The sequence below is a fragment of the Podarcis raffonei genome, chromosome 12, assembly GCF_027172205.1.
Source record: "Podarcis raffonei isolate rPodRaf1 chromosome 12, rPodRaf1.pri, whole genome shotgun sequence".
Taxonomy (NCBI): domain Eukaryota; kingdom Metazoa; phylum Chordata; class Lepidosauria; order Squamata; family Lacertidae; genus Podarcis; species Podarcis raffonei.
The window spans coordinates 45,442,247-45,458,188 of NC_070613.1; the positions used below are offsets into that span (position 1 = coordinate 45,442,247).

General features: G+C 46.1%; 1 protein-coding gene across 2 annotated transcripts in view; it reads left to right on the plus strand.

Annotated features, from left to right (window-relative positions):
• The window catches only part of NOD1 (nucleotide binding oligomerization domain containing 1), a 43,291-nt gene extending 31,888 nt beyond the window's left edge, over positions 1-11,403 (plus strand). For both annotated transcript variants that reach the window (XM_053359151.1, XM_053359152.1), the window contains 3 exons: positions 6,805-6,888; positions 8,505-8,588; positions 11,153-11,403. In XM_053359151.1, coding sequence (XP_053215126.1) covers positions 6,805-6,888; positions 8,505-8,588; positions 11,153-11,225 — 241 coding nt within the window. In that variant the 3' untranslated portion in view covers positions 11,226-11,403. The remainder of the gene's footprint in view (positions 1-6,804; positions 6,889-8,504; positions 8,589-11,152) is intronic.
• The last annotated feature ends 4,539 nt before the right edge of the window (positions 11,404-15,942 follow it).

The window sequence follows — 15,942 nt, forward strand, 5'->3', positions numbered from 1 at the left end:
GTGTTTGGACCGGCTTATGCACGAGCAACCCCTAGAACCATTACAATGAGTCTTCATCCCATTGCGTTAACATACAGGGCAGACCAATGGAGCTTTTGTAGCGCTTCTTTTTTATTTGTTATTCCACTCTTCATGTAAAATAAATCCCAGCGCAGATGACAATAAACATCAGCAAGCAGCGAACGATCTAGCATTAGCCAGGTGCGTTCGCACGGCCTTTTGTGGCACACCTGTAAGACACCCCGTAATTATCGTAAGGAATATCTTGCGACTCATTTGTGCCCCAGACATTCTCCCTCCTGTGCCTTTGAACCGGTTTTGAAGCAGGGACATTAAACACTCCACCTGACGCACTGGAAAGCCAAGCCCTCTTTTGTTCCACCATCGTTCTCACAATGCCTGGCTGATCACAACCACTGCGTTTCTGGGGACAATAAATTATTGTGCTTTTGGAACAGCCAGTCCTGGCGTTGACGGTAAAAGGGAGGCAACTTTGGATCGTGTCCCAAGTGGTGCCCGGGATCTGATGCAAGACAGCAGAAGAAGAAGAAGAAGAAGAGTTTGGATTTGATATCCCGCTTTATCACTACCCTTAGGAATCTCAAAGCGGCTAACAATTTCCTTTCCCTTCCTCCCCCACAACAAATACTCTGTGAGGTGAGTGGGGCTGAGAGACTTCAGAGAAGTGTGACTGGCCCAAGGTCACCCAGCAGCTGCATGTGGAGGAGCGGAGACGCGAACCCGGTTCACCAGATTACAAGTCTAGTGCTCTTAACCACTACACCGCACTGGCAGGCCGCGACTCTGTCGATGGCTTGAACCATGAAGAGCTTGGGTTGAAGGAACAGCACCAGAGCGTCCTTTGTCCTAGGCTGCATTGCCCTGAAGAGAGAGCCTGGGGAACCTATGGGCAGCCATGATCCTAGCTCCACAAACAAGGAAGAGAGGCAGACTCTTGGAAGTGTAGCTGCTCAGAGATAGCATCCTTTGGGGAACATCCTTTGGGGAACCCTCCGAGCAGACTTGACTAGATGACTCTTGGGGTCCCTTTGGACTCTACAATTCTACTTGTGTTGATAATTCATCAAGGGATCGATATAATGGGTGAACCGAGCAATAGATATAGGACGTCATATAGATTTTAATCTCGGAGGGGGGGGGGCTTTGGAAGAGTGATCTGAAGTTTACAGCTTCAAGGAATGAGAACTACCTGAAAATGTTTTACAGGTGGTATTTAACTCCAAGATGGGACGCGGGTGGCGCTGTGGGTTAAAACACAGAGCCTAGGGTTTGCCGATCAGAAGGTCAGCGATTCGAATCCCCGCGACAGGGTGAGCTCCCGTTGCTCAGTCCCTGCTCCTGCCAACCTAGCAGTTCGAAAGCACTTCAAAGTGCAAGTAGATAAATAGGTACCTCTCCGGCGGGAAGGTAAACGGCATTTCCGTGCGCTGCTCTGGTTCGCCAGAAGCGGCTTAGTCATGCTGGCCACATGACCTGGAAGCTGTACGCCGGCTCCCTCGGCCAGTAAAGCGAGATGAGTGCCGCAACCCCAGAGTCGGTCATGACTGGACCTAATGGTCAGGGGTCCCTTTACCTTTACCTAGACTTGCTAAGATGTATAAGACTGAATTGGATAAGTGCTGGAGATGCAATGAGACTGAGGGTACGTGGTGGACTTGTAAAAGGGTAAAAGAGTATTGGGAAATAATTTATAATGAATTGAAAAAAAATGTTTAAAAGTACTTTTCCAAAAAAAAACACCCCAGAATCCTTTTCGTTGGGGATAATTCAGATGGAAATTCCCAGGTGTCAAAAAAGGTTATTTATGTATGCCACTACAGCGGTCCGTGTTTTGTTAGCCCAAAAATGGAAAACAAGCAAAATCCCAACTAAAGAAGAATGGCAACTTAAACTGATGGAATATGTGCAGCTTGTGGACCTAACATATAGAATAAGAGAACAAGAAGAACATACGTTCAAAGAAGATTGGAAAACATTTATTGAATATATGGGGGGAAATTGTATATATTTGAAAACGTGGGCAGCATTCAGATAAATTCAACAGTGTCAATAAGTTTTGATGGATGTAATAATGGAATACTCAGTGGTTTAGTTTATCTAAAATATGCAGGGATTTATGTTATGCAACATACGTGGGTGGCGCTGTGGGTAAAAGCCTCAGCGCCTAGGGCTTGCCGATCAAAAGGTCGGCGGTTCGAATCCCCGCGGCGGGGTGCACTCCCACTGCTCGGTCCCAGCGCCTGCCAACCTAGCAGTTTGAAAGCACCCCCGGGTGCAAGTAGATAAATAGGGACCGCTTACTGGCGGGAAGGTAAACGGCGTTTCCGTGTGCTGCGCTGGCTCGCCAGATGCAGCTTGTCACGCTGGCCACGTGACCCGGAAGTGTCTGCGGACAGCGCTGGCTCCCGGCCTCTTGAGTGAGATGGGCGCACAACCCCAGAGTCTGTCAAGACTGGCCCGTACGGGCAGGGGTACCTTTACCTTTACCTTTATGTTATGCAAAATGAACCATGGAAAGAGGAGAAGGGAAGTCATTGATATTTTATGGTGGCTTATGAATGAATATTCTAAAATGTAAAATAGAAAATTTGATAAAAATTATGGAAAAAGAAACAGGACCTGCAACAAAGTGTTGAGGTTATTCCCACATCCCAAGGAAAGTGCTTCTGTTGTGCCAGCCAGCCCTCTTGCAGGCTGTGTCATTCCATCTCCCCTCAGGTTTTTTCCATTTCTAGCTAAAGCTCAACATTCTGTCGCTTCTGGGCATGCGTGACCCTCAGAGTTGCACTTTGTTGTTGTCATTCTCTTGGATTGGTTGGTTCATTCTTAGGGCTCTCCCAGAATATTGGGACCTAGAAGAACTGCTCCCAGAAGTGCAAGCTGGATTTAGAAAAGGCAGAGGAACCAGAGACCAAATTGCAAACATGCCCTGGATTATGGAGAAAGCTAGAGAGTTCCAGAAAGACATCTACTTCTGCTTCATTGAATAGGTATGGTTTTCCCAGTAGTGATTTATGGAAGTGAGAGCTGGACCATAAAGAAGGCTGATCACCAAAGAATTGATGCTTTTGAATTCTGGTGCTAGAGGAGACTCTTGAGAGTCCCATGGACTGCAAAAAGATCAAACCTCTCCATTCTGAAGGAAATCAGCCCTGAGTGCTCACTGGAAGGACAGATCGTGAAGCTGAGGCTCCAATACTTTGGCCACCTCATGAGAAGAGAAGACTCCCTGGAAAAGACCCTGATGTTGGGAAAGATGGAGGGCACAAGGAGAAGGGGACGACAGAGGACGAGATGGTTGGACAGTGTTCTTGAAGCTACCAGCATGAGTTTGACCAAACTGCAGGAGGCAGTGGAAGACAGGAGTACCTGGCGTGCTCTGGTCCATGGGGTCACGAGGAGTCGGACACTACTAAACGACTAAACAACAACAACAAAGAAGAACTGCCTTGTGCTGAATCAAAGCCATTGGTCCATCCAGTTCAGTATTACCTACCCTGACTGACAGCATCTCTGCAGGGTTTCAGGCAGGGACTTCTCCCAGCCCAACTGGAGATGCTGGGATTTGAACCCAGGACCTTTTGCATGCAAATCAAGTGCTTCATCCACCCCTATACCACATAATACATCACAACCGCTCTTGTTTCTCATTTCTTGTTTCTCCTCTGTCTTCATTTCTGTCAGCACTCACTGCCTGTTGTTAGAGAGCTCGTTTCTTCATTTCCCAGGGAGATTCGATTGGTGCCTTCATTATGCGCCTTTAGGCGCCAGGCAAAAACGTTTCTCTTTAACCAGGCCTTTAGGGCTGATTGACATACAATGCCCTTTTAAAATGTGTCAGGGAGGAGATTTTGGGGTTATTCTTGTTTTTATTTTTATTATGTACCGTATTTTTTGCTCTATAAGACTCACTTTTTCCCTCCTAAAAAGTAAGGGGAACTGTGTGTGCGTTTTATGGAGCGAATGCAGGCTGCGCAGCTATTCCAGAAGCCAGAACAGCAAGAGGGATCTCTGCTTTCGCTGCGCAGCGATTCCTCTTGATGTTCTGGCTTCTGGGATTCAGAATATATTTTTGTTGTTGTTGTTTTCCTCCTCCCAAAACTAGGTGCGTCTTGTGGAGCGAAAAATACGCTATTTTGCGTTTTTAATATTGTTATTTTTATCCGTGAACTGCCCTGAGACATGTGGATAAATTATTTTTATTTGAATAATTTTTATTTGGCTTTACAAGTATAAGAGTATAACAATACAAAGTACATATCTATATTTAGAGATTCCTCTGAATCTCTGGGCTTCCCACCTTTCTCCTCCATGGGTCCTATTGTCAATGTTTTCAACTGCATATTATTCAGTAATCCATATTTTATGTCACTCCATTGTCTCCTTAGTACTTGCTACATTACAAGTGCTCTTGCAACCCTGCTAATGTTTTCATCTGCTTACAGTGGTCTCCCAGATAAGTTATAAATGTTTCCCATTCTTTAGTAAAAGTTTTGGTCTTCTTGGTTCCTGAGCTTTCCAGTCAGTTTTGCCATTTCAGCATCGTTCAACAGCTTAGTTTGCCATTCTTCTCTGATAGGGACTTTGTCTTCTTTCCATCTTTGGGCTAGTAGCATACGTGCGACTGTCATCGCATACATGAAAAGTCTTTTGCTCCTTTGGAATATCGGTACCTACAATTCCTAATAGAAAAGCTTCCAGGTTGGTTTGTGTTTTTTTAAAAAAAGTTAATTTAAACATTTTTTTCCAATCCATTATACTGTATAAGGGCAGCATAAAATTTTAATTAATTAATTGATTAACTAACTAATAATTTGCAGCTAGCAACAAGCCTTCTGAGCTTGTTAAAATGCTTTGTGGACAACCTGAGTATTTGTAGCTTCTGTATATATGCTCCACTTTCCCCGATCTAACCCCAAAAGAAGGGGAGAGCCGTACATAGCAGCTTACAAAAGAAAATAAAAGACTAACTTAAAAAGGGCAATTATTCTCCATTAACCCAGCCTGGGGCTGCTTGGTCAAGCGTTGAGCTATAAATGCCTTTAATCTCTATGGAGAGAAGGTGGAAGACCAGTTTTGGTGTGGTCCTAATGGCTAAACCTATTTTCCTGTCCTCGCTGGGAGTTTTCCAAGCTGCCCTCCTCTCCACCAGCCATTCCCACGAATGCTTTCCATGGCAGCATTTTTATTTTTATTTTAAAAAAGCAAAACCAGAAACCCTTCCTTGATCACATGGAAATGCCTTAGGCATGTGGGGGTGAGTGGATCTCCATCTCACTTGCATTTAAAAAAACAAAACCCTTCCTTTTTCAAACGAATGCTGAAATCTTAGCAAAGTGTAAGTTTGCTTGAACGCAATGACGCCCACAATGGCTGTACAGTGGTACCTCGCAAGACGAATGCCTCGCAAGACAAAAAGCTCGCTAGACGAAAGGGTTTTTTGAGCTGCTTTGCAAGACGATTTTCCCCATGGGCTTGCTTCGCAAGACGGAAACGTCTTGCAAGTTTGTTTCCTTTTTCTTAACACCGTTAATACAGTTGCGACTTGACTTTGAGGAGCAACTCATAGAACGCGGTGTGGTAGCCTTTTTTGAGACTTTGGTGATTTTTGAAGCTTTTCCAAAACTTTCCCGACACCGTGCTTCGCAAGATGAAAAAAATCGCAAGACGACAAAACTCACGGAACGAATTAATTTCGTCTTGCGAGGCACCACTGTACTGTCAATCACTTGGCAGACCTTTTAGACATGCGCATCTAGCCGAAGAGTTTCCATTTCATTCCTGGCTAGCCAGGATCTTTAATAAAATTGCACCTATGCTGGCAGAGAAGAAATTCCTTTTTTTTCCCCAAACCATAGGACGGCCATACACTCTCGGGACTGAAAAAAGGAGGTTCTTTTTATCATATGTAGTGGTCTTGTAGTAAGGTTAAAGCTTACTGGGAAATGATATATAACGAAATGAAAAGGATGTTTAAAATAACCTTTGTAAAAAAAATACCCCAGAAGCTTTTCTTTTGGGAATTATAGGGACAGAACTACCTAAACTACAGTGGTACCTCAGGTTAAGTACTTAATTCGTTCCGGAGGTCTGTTCTTAACCTGAAACTGTTCTTAACCTGAAGCACCACTTTAGCTAATGGGGCCTCCTGCTGCTGCCACGCCACCGGAGCACAATTTTTTTTCTCATCCTGAAGCAAAGTTCTTAACCTGAAGCACTATTTCTGGGTTAGCGGAGTCTGTAACCTGAAGCGTATGTAACCTGAAGCGTATGTATCCCAAGGTACCACTGTATATAGAAACATAGTCCTGTATGCGACTACAGTGGCCAGAATGTTACTTGCCCCAAAATGGAAAGAAGCAGAAGTCCTATCAAAGGAGGACTTGATACAAAAACTTATGGAATATGCAGAAATGGCAAAACCTACCGGAAGAATAAGAAATCAAGATAACAAACTTTTTATAAAAGAATGGCAATGGTTTATGGGAAATTTACAGATAAATTTCAAAGAGATAAAAACACTGGCAGGATAATTCTAATAACTTGCAGTTTCATAAGAGTATATATTTAAAGAAGATGAATAAATGAGCACATTAAGTTAATTTGGACATGCAGAAGATATTAAAAAATAAATTGAAGGAACCGCAGAAAGAGGGGGAAGGAAGTCAAGTTTTGAAATGTCAAAATGATTGTAAAATTAGTTAAATATATACACTTGAAAAGTAGATAAAAAAAATTTTAAGAAGAAAAGAAAAGAAAAATCCTGTTTGCTTCTCTCACCAGGCTAACGAAGAATGAGCTGGATGACGAAGCAGCCGAATGCTTTGCCGAAATGGTAAAGGTCAACAAGCGATTGGGTCATCTATGGTGAGTTGTCTTGGCTTGCGGAGAAGGCACTCTTGAGTCACTGCCTCAGGCTACGAGTCACATTTCAGTCCCTGTACATTTTCTATACAAGGACCCAACCCTGAGCTTTGGGCTCCTTTTGACAGAAAGGTCACCGGAAGCCCTTATTTGCATCGAGGCATCAGATTCATGCTGATCTAAAGTTGGAGTGCCTCATTCTTCACAATTCCCGGGAGGAGTTGCTGAACCAGTGGCTAGGAGAGGAATCAGTTGAACTTTTGAAGGATTCCTATGCAGATGACACGTATAAAAACGTGGCAAACCATCGAATGTTAAAAACCTCCCCTTAGAGGGCTGCCTTCAGATGTCTTCTAAAAGTTGTGTGGTTCTTTATCTCCTTGACATCTGATGGGAGGGCCTTCCACCGGGTGGGCGCCACTACTGAGAAGGCTCTTTGCCTGGATCCCTGTTACCTCACTTCTCACAGGGAGGGAACCACCAGAAGACCCTCGGAGCTGGACCTCAGTGTCCGGGCAGAACCATGGGGGTGGAGACGCTTCTTCAGGTATACAGGACCGAGGCCGTTTAGGGCTTTAAAGGCCAGCACCAACACTTTGAATTGTGCTCGGAAATGTACTGGGAGCCAATGTAGGTCTTTTAGGTCCAGTGTTCTGTGGTCTCGGCGGCCGCTCCCAGTCACCAGTCTAGCTGCCGCATTCTGGATTAGTTGCAGTTTCCGGGTCACCTTCAAAGGTAGCCCCATGTAGTCCAAGCAGGAGATAACTAGAGCATGTACCACTCTGGCGAGACAGTCTGCGGGCAGGTAGGGACTCAGCCTGCGTACCAGATGGAGCTGATAAACAGCTGCCCTGGACACAGATGTCCCATGTACACAGTGTTTAGTTTAATCACCACCAGCAAAATGTAAGGCTTGGCTCTCGTTTGTTTAGGGATCTACCCCATTGTCAGTAACGCTGACAGTTCTTTTTGTTCGTGTGTTGTGTTTTTCCATATTATAAACCAATTACCCTTGAGTGACTAATGCTAAAGAAATAAATGTCTTGAAGCTTTTTTTAAAAAAACGAAAAAATAAATTGCAGTGTTCTGGGCAAAGGAAAACAGGAGAGATCGAACTCCAAGGTGACTTTACATATTTTTGATGGTTGGCCCCGCTGAGCCAGTCTCTTCCTGCCTCCTCTCTTGCGGTGCCAGCCCAAAGTGGCCAGTGAATTGCCTTCCCCGGCCGTCGTTTGGATCCGTCATGAATAATCCCCCAGACATCTGCTCTCCTGTGATCAGAGAGCAGCTGTGTGGTCAATTATACAATTAAGCTCAGTAACCCTGAAAGACGCCCGTGCACTTTAGACTGAAGAGGCTTGGAGCCTCTTGGCTGCGCTTCTATGGTGGGATTGTCTGATGCCAAGCAGGCCAGCCATGCAGATGGAAATCAGAAACCACCAGTTCCTGGCAAGCCCCCAGCCTTGTTCAGCAAAAAGGAGTGTTGATTTTCCGCTTCAGACGCACCGTGCCCAAGCCAAGTGCGTGACAGGCAGGACGCTGTGGACCGGGCGCAAACAGAGAGTGTTTTCTCCGGCGCTGAGGGCTTTCCTTTCTTTCTTTCTCTCTCTCTCTTCTAGGCTTATCCAGAATCAGATTACCACTAGAGGTGCCAAGTGCCTGGCGGATGCTCTCAAGCACAATACGGCCATTAAAGAGATCTGGTAAGAATGACGGCTGTGTGGCTTTCCAAAGTGTGGCAGTCACACTCCAACTGTCTGCTTAGACACATGTGCAGGATCTTGCCTAGTTAGACGGGGAGCCTGTGACCCTTGAACTTCATTGGGTCTCATCAGCATGGCCGATGATGATGAGAGCTGGGACCTAACATCCAGAGAGCCACATGCTGTCCGTTTGCTGACGTACAACAAAACGTGCGTGGGATGTTCTCGCACACGACACAGTGGCAAACGCCTTGCGTCTTGGCCATTTTCGTGCTTTGGCGATGGATTGCGCACCCAAATGCATTTCACCTGTTTCTGGTGCCAAGAGGGCAAAGGTGCCAAGAGAGATTGTGGAGCTGAGTTGGGTCGCTGTTCCAGCCACAATCACCTTGACTTCTGAACATGGGGATCCTTCAAACGCAAATCAGAAGTCTGTATGATTTGGATAATTGGGAGCGAGTAATCCTGCCCTGTGCGCACAGTCTAAGTAAGAGAGGAATACCAGAGGTCAGGAAGAATCGTGTTGGGAGCCCTGCATGCAGTTGTGGGCCACCAGTTGGCTAGACCTTAGCTGCCTAGCCACATCTTTAATTGGCATTTACCATATTTTTTGCTCTATGACTCACTTTTTCCTTCCTAAAAAGTAAGGGGAAATGTGTGTGCGTCTTATGGAGCGAATGCAGGATGCGCAGCTATCCCAGAAGCCAGAACAGCAGGAGGGATTGCTGCTTTCACTGCGTAGCGATCCCTCTTGCTGTTCTGGCTTCTGAGATTCAGAATATATTTTTTCTTGTTTTCCTCCTCCAAAACCTAGGTGTGTCTTGTCTTCTGGTGCGTCTTATAGGGTGAAAAATACGGTAAATCATGAGTCTCTCAATGTGGCTTGCAGTAGTCATAACCCAAGTCCCATAGAAACCTGTGGACCAGGTTATTCAGGCCCAAGGCCCGGTGACAGTTAACATTTTAGCTGGCTTAGAACCAGCGTTTGTCAATTTTGCCTCCTGGTTTATGAGCCGGTGCTGTAGGACTTACACAGCCCCCATTCATTTCAGTGCAGGAGATGCTCCTCTCTTAACCTCAGGGTTGTGGGTTCGAATCCCACACTGGGCAAAAAGATTCCTGCACTTGCAGGGGTTGGACTTGATGATCCTCATGGTCCTTTTCAACTGTACAATTCTGTGATTGTCTCCGTAGCCATTTCAGAAATTAAGTACATTTAGTTAGTTTAATATACAGTCATACCTCGGAAGTTGAACGCCTTGCGAGTTGAACGTTTTGGCTCCCGAACACTGCAAACCCAGAAGTGAGTGTTCCGGTTTGCGAACGTTCTTTGGAACCCAAACGTCCGACACGGGTTCCACAGCTTCCGATTGGCTGCAGGAGCTTCTTGCAGCCAATCGAAAGCCGTCCCTTGGTTTCTGAAAGTTTTGGAAGTCAAACGGATGTCCAGAACGGATTCCGTTCAGCTTCTGAGATACGACTGTACTGCGTTTAAACAAGCCCCAGGGCCGTTTAAAACAGGCAAATCCATAAAAATCACACAATATTTGAAAGCAGGTGGCAGATCACTAAAGAGCAATTACTAGTTGCCGCATCAGTCAAGTCTCTCCAGATGCGTCTTAACCAGTGTTAGAAACAGAGATATGAAAGCTGGGAGATAAATGGTACCTTAAACCGAGGTTATGGGCACAACAACAGAATGTCTAGGCACGCTATTTTATAACAAGAATATGAAAATGAAAGAACTGCAGCTAAAATATTATGTTCGTTTTTCACATGTTCAAGTCCCTGCCCACTCCCCTAATATTCTTAAGAGGGTCTTTTCTCCAGTCTTCAGAGAGTAGCTGGAAGTGGGGAGGCAGAAAAGGGTCCTCCTTTCCTTCCACTCTTTTAGTTTTAACCCAAAATCTTAGGCGTAGTATTGCACCCAGAGGTCAGATGCTCCTCGCGCTGATGAAATTCCCTGTTGCAAAATACGCCTAGGACAATGGGAGTTTGAAACACTGGTCTTAACTAGCCACCTAAAACTGTACAGAGATGGGGCCAGGGGCATTTTAGTAGGGAGGGAGTTCTATGTCTTAAAGGAGCCACCACTGAAGAGGCCATTTCCCAGGCCTCATCCTGAGAAAGGAGCACCAGGAGGGTCTCACCTCCTGACCTCAGAGCACAAGAAGGTAGATGTGGAGGAAGGCATTCTTGCAGATAGTTGCGCTTCGATATCTGCCCTGTTCTGCTGAGCCCAGAGCACATCAGATAGGTGAACTTCTTGCACCAGAAAAAATAGAGCCTTAGCTTATATCTTGTGATCTAAAGGGCTGTGTGTGACTTTCAATATGTTCTAGTATTGCCTACTACGGGCTAAGCATTCCCAAGAGATGAAAAGCTCTTGGATTTCTCTAGGTGGAAATTTCACGTCCTCGTCAGAAACCAGGACTACCTTGTGCTGTTTGTCCCAAAACAAACAGGGAACAGGAAGAGCGCCAAAGGAAAGAGAGCGAGAGAACCTGCAGAAACAGCTGCTTTATTTTAATTTCTCTTTCCCCCCCTCTTTCCACCTCCAACAGCTTAAATGGAAACCTAATAAGCCAAGAGGATGCAAAAACTTTTGAAGATGAAAGGAGGCTCGTTTTGTTTTGAGATGGGGGGGGGGGGAGAGAGATCAGGTTGGACGGCTGTCAAGATGCCAGGCCTTTGGAACATTGGTGGCTGAAGCCTGAATGCCATGCCCAGTTGACTCGAGGGTGGAAGACGTGTGCCTTATGTTGTGCTTTAAAGAAATAAAATATCTCCTTGGTGCTATTTTTATATCTTGTAACAGAGGCTTGACGGTAGTTGTTGCCTTAATAACTAACCATTTGCAGCCTACTTCAAAGGGGGAATCGTGCATCAACTGACACAATTGTTTGTTGTTACTTTATTATGTACGTAGATGCTAAAAATTGTGTGTGAGAGTGTGGCGATCACACACAGGGCCCCCGGACGTTTGACGGTCTATTGACCCTGTGACGCCACTGCAATTGCTTTTTCCGCTGCCACCACCCCGTATCTCACGGGGACACACAGAGTCCAGTCAGTTGTTAACATAAACAAATAATCAAGTTTATTTTTAAATGCAGGAACAAGCTTATGGTTTCAGTTAGTTTTTCTTGGCAGTTTCTTAATCTTAGTTCCTAACAACTTCAAACTGATTATTCCCAACTACAGTGGTACCTCGCAAGACGAATGCCTCGCAAGACAAAAAACCCGCAAGACAAAAGGGTTTTTTGTTTTTTGAGCTGCTTCGCAAGACGATTTTCCCTATGGGCTTGCTTCGCAAGACGGAAATGTCTTGCAAGTTTGTTTCCTTTTTCTTAACACCGTTAATACAAAAAATTTTTTTCCTTCCAGTAGCACCTTAAAGACCAACTAAGTTAGTTCTTGGTATGAGCTTTCGTGTGCATGCACACTTCTGTATCTGAAGAAGTGTATCTGAAGAAGTGTGCATGCACACGAAAGCTCATACCAAGAACTAACTTAGTTGGTCTTTAAGGTGCTACTGGAAGGGAAAAAAATTTTTGTTTTGACTATGGCAGACCAACACGGCTACCTATCTGTAACCGTTAATACAGTTGCAACTTGACTTCGAGGAGCAACTGATAGCACACTGTGTGGTAGCCTTTGAGGTTTTTGAAGACTTTGGTGATTTTTGAAGCTTTTCCAAAACTTTTCCGACACCGTGCTTCGCAAGACGAAAAAAATCGCAAGACGACAAAACTCGCGGAACGAATTAATTTCGTCTTGCGAGGCACCACTGTATCTATCTGACTCCACCTAACAATTCCTCTCACTCTCTCACAATACAACTCTACCAACCCACTGCCTATTCCTCTCTTTCTTCTTCAACTCCCAAACCTCAACCCTCAACTCAACTCGTCTCAACTGACTTTCACAACCTCCCACTCTAACTTTTATTCCCCCCTTGCATTCTCACTGGCCAATCACATCACACCTATTTTAACCCTTTCCTTATGACCCATCCTAGGAGGCAAACGCCACAGTGAGAGAGAGAGAGATTTATGAAGCAATGTGGTTAAAAAAAAGAGTATGTAGGACATTCACAAGCTAAGAGCAATCTCACCTGGCAGTTGAGCAAGTGAATATCATTCATCCAAGTCTGGGACAGCTCACTCAGTAAAGGATGAGACTCTTAACCTCAAGGTCATGTTTTTGAGCCCCATATTCATCGCTGGGGGTTGGACTTGATGACCCTCGTGGTCTCTTCCAACGCTGCAGTTCTATGGTTCTATTTTCAATTATTCTATTTTCATTTCCTTTCTGCTCTGTCTGCAATGACAGCATTTTCTTGACTTAAGGTATCATCAGCCTTGACTCGTGTGTGATCTGTTCGTGATCTTTGGCAGAAGGGGTCCAGAGTCCAGTCTGCAGAGAGACAGGGAAGTGGGAGGGGGAGAGAAAGGAGACAAACACCATGCTATAGGGCTAAGCGGAAGCTCCACTTTGGCTGGCAAGAAACCCCTCATGCCATGCCAACAGACCTCTAGCGAGCAAGTGCTATCATTGCTTGCCACCTCCTGGGGTGCAGGTGGCGCTGTGGTCTAAACCACGGAGCCTCTTGGGCTTGCTGATCAGAAGGTCGGTGGTTTGAATCCCCATAACGGGGTGAGCTCCCATTGCTCTGTCCCAGCTCCTGCCAACCTAGTAGTTCGAAAGCATACCAGTGCAAGTAGATAAATGGGTACCACAATGCCAGAAAGGTAAACGGCGTTTCTGTGCGCTCTGGTTTCCATCCCGTTGTGCCAGAAGCAGTTTAATCATGCTGGCCACATGACCTGGAAAGCTGTTTGTGGACAAACGCCAACTCCCTCAGCCTGAAAGTAAGATGAGCGCCACAACCCCATAGTCGCCTTTGACTGGACTTAACCGTCCAGGGGTCCTTTACTTTTACTTTTTTACACTGAGTCCAGTCAGTTGTTAACATAAACAAATAATCAAGTTTATTTTTAAATGCAGAAACAAGCTTATGGTTACAGTTAATTTTACTTGGCAGTTTCTTATTCTTAGTTCCTAACAACTCCAAACTGATTATTCCAACTATCTATCTGACTCCACCTAAGAATTCCTCTCACTCTCTCACAATACAACTCTACCAACCCACACCTAAACCTCCCTCTTCCTTCTTCAACTCCCAAACCTCAACTCCCAACTCTCAAACCTCAACCCAACTGACTTTCACAACCTCCCACTCTAACTTTTATTCCCCTCTTGCGTTCTCACTGGCCAATCACATCACACCTATTTTAACCCTTTCCTTATGACCCATCCTAGGAGGCAAACGCCACAGTGCTCTCCAGGTGAGCTCGCTGGGGCTGATGGGAACTGTAGTCCAAAATACCTGGAAAGCAGCTTGGGTTATGGGGGGTGTCGTTTGCCTTCATCTGTGCTCCACTTGCAAACAGATCAGAACGAAACAGATGACGTCCTGCAAACATGGTGCCAGCAAATCAGGATCAAGGCTCCACAAACAGGGACGGTCATATCACCTCCCTGCAGACTTTGTGCAAACAAATTGGGGCGAATGCTCAGCAAACAGGTCGGTTTAGAAGCAAGCCGGGTCCTTGGTTGTATTAAAAGTAGTGCAGCCATACCCTTGGGGGCCAAGCAAAAGAGCAACTGAGTTTATGCAGAGGCGTTGTGGACTGGGCAGAGGGGAAATGGTAGAGACCGCCTCCACATCCTGACCTTCCAGGGAGGAGAAAGAGGAAGACAATTTAGATTTACAATGGGTTTGAGGGAGGTCGCAGCTCAGAGGCAGATGAGGGGGAAAGCTGGAAAATCATGAGAGAGCCAGAACAACACCCAACGTCATGAGAAAGAGTTCCAGACCTTCCATCTTCCAAAACCCAACGGGCCTTAAAAGTAGGAAAGCAAAGACAGAAGGCACATAGCAGCACTCGCAAAGGAGGTGATGAGGATGATGAATGAAGAAATGGGGGGTGGAGATTCACTTGGGACAACACCCTTATCCGAGAGGCTGAGTTTTATAGCCTCTCTCTGTAGAGATTGAAATAAAAAAAGGACAGTAAGAAACTTTCCCTTGTGTTTATACCATAAGACACACCTAGTTTTTAGAGGGGGAATGCAAGGGGAAAAAATTCTTTAAAGGGAGCGCTGAGCAGAGCCTGTATGCATCCCAGGCTCTGCTCAGCGCTCCTTTTCACGAGCCGCGCAGAGCGTGTGTGGGGCGCTTGCGGGCTTTTCCCCGAGGAGGGAGAAGGACAGCCCATCGGTGACCGGCTGCCCTTCTCCCTCCTCGGGAAAAAGCCCGCAAGAGCCGCGCTCCCTTTAAAAAGCGCGTGGAGCGTGTGTGCGGCTTTTGGGGGCTTTTCCCCGAGGAGGGAGAAGGGACTGACAGGCTGCCCTTCTCCCTCCTTGGGGAAAAGCCCCCAAGAGCCGCACACACGCGCCGCATGGCTCTTTAAAGGGAGCGCTGCGCAGAGCCTCCCGCCTGCATTCGCTCCATAAGACGCACACACATTCCCCCTTACTTTTTAGGAGGGAAAAAGTGTGTCTTATGGAGCGAAAAATACGGTACTTTCCTGCACAACCAGCCGGGATTCGCTAACAGCATCCTGACAAGAGGATGAATGGGTGCCTTTAACATTCACATTCTATGTGATAGGCAGCCTATAGTATTCAGCTTGCAGTCCGCAGAATAAGCCACAACCATTGGCTTAAGGTAAAGGTAAAGAGACCCCTGACCATTAGGACCAGTCGTGACCGACTCTGGGGTTGCGGCACTCATCTCACTTTATTGGCTGAGGGAGCCGGTGTACAGCTTCCGGGTCATGTGGCCAGCATGACTAAGCCGCTTCTGGCAAATCAGAGCAGCGCACGGAAATGCCGTTTACCTTCCCGCCGGAGCGGTACCTTTTTATCTACTTGCACTTCTGATGTAGTTTCGAACTGCTAGGTTGGCAGGAGCAGGGACTGAGCAACGGGAGCTCACCCCGTCGCGGGGATTCAAACCGCCGACCTGATTGGCAAGTCCTAGGTTCTGTGGTTTAACCCACAGCGCCACCCGCGTCCCGCTTACTCTCTTCCATTGGCTTACTCTCTTTCAAATAGCAAAATTCAGGTGTGAAAAACGAATGCAGCACTGCCTTTCTGTAGCCTCTTCCCTTGGCCCCCCCCTTTTTTTGGTACTATGATGCCAACAGTTTTGCACTGTGATGTCACTCAGTTGCCATCCTCATGCTTACAGCCATACCAGCTACAAACCAGCTTAACCCAGGCAAGTAACCATCAAACAGGGGCTCAAATGTGACCAAGTGGGCAATGGGTGGGATGGGGAATC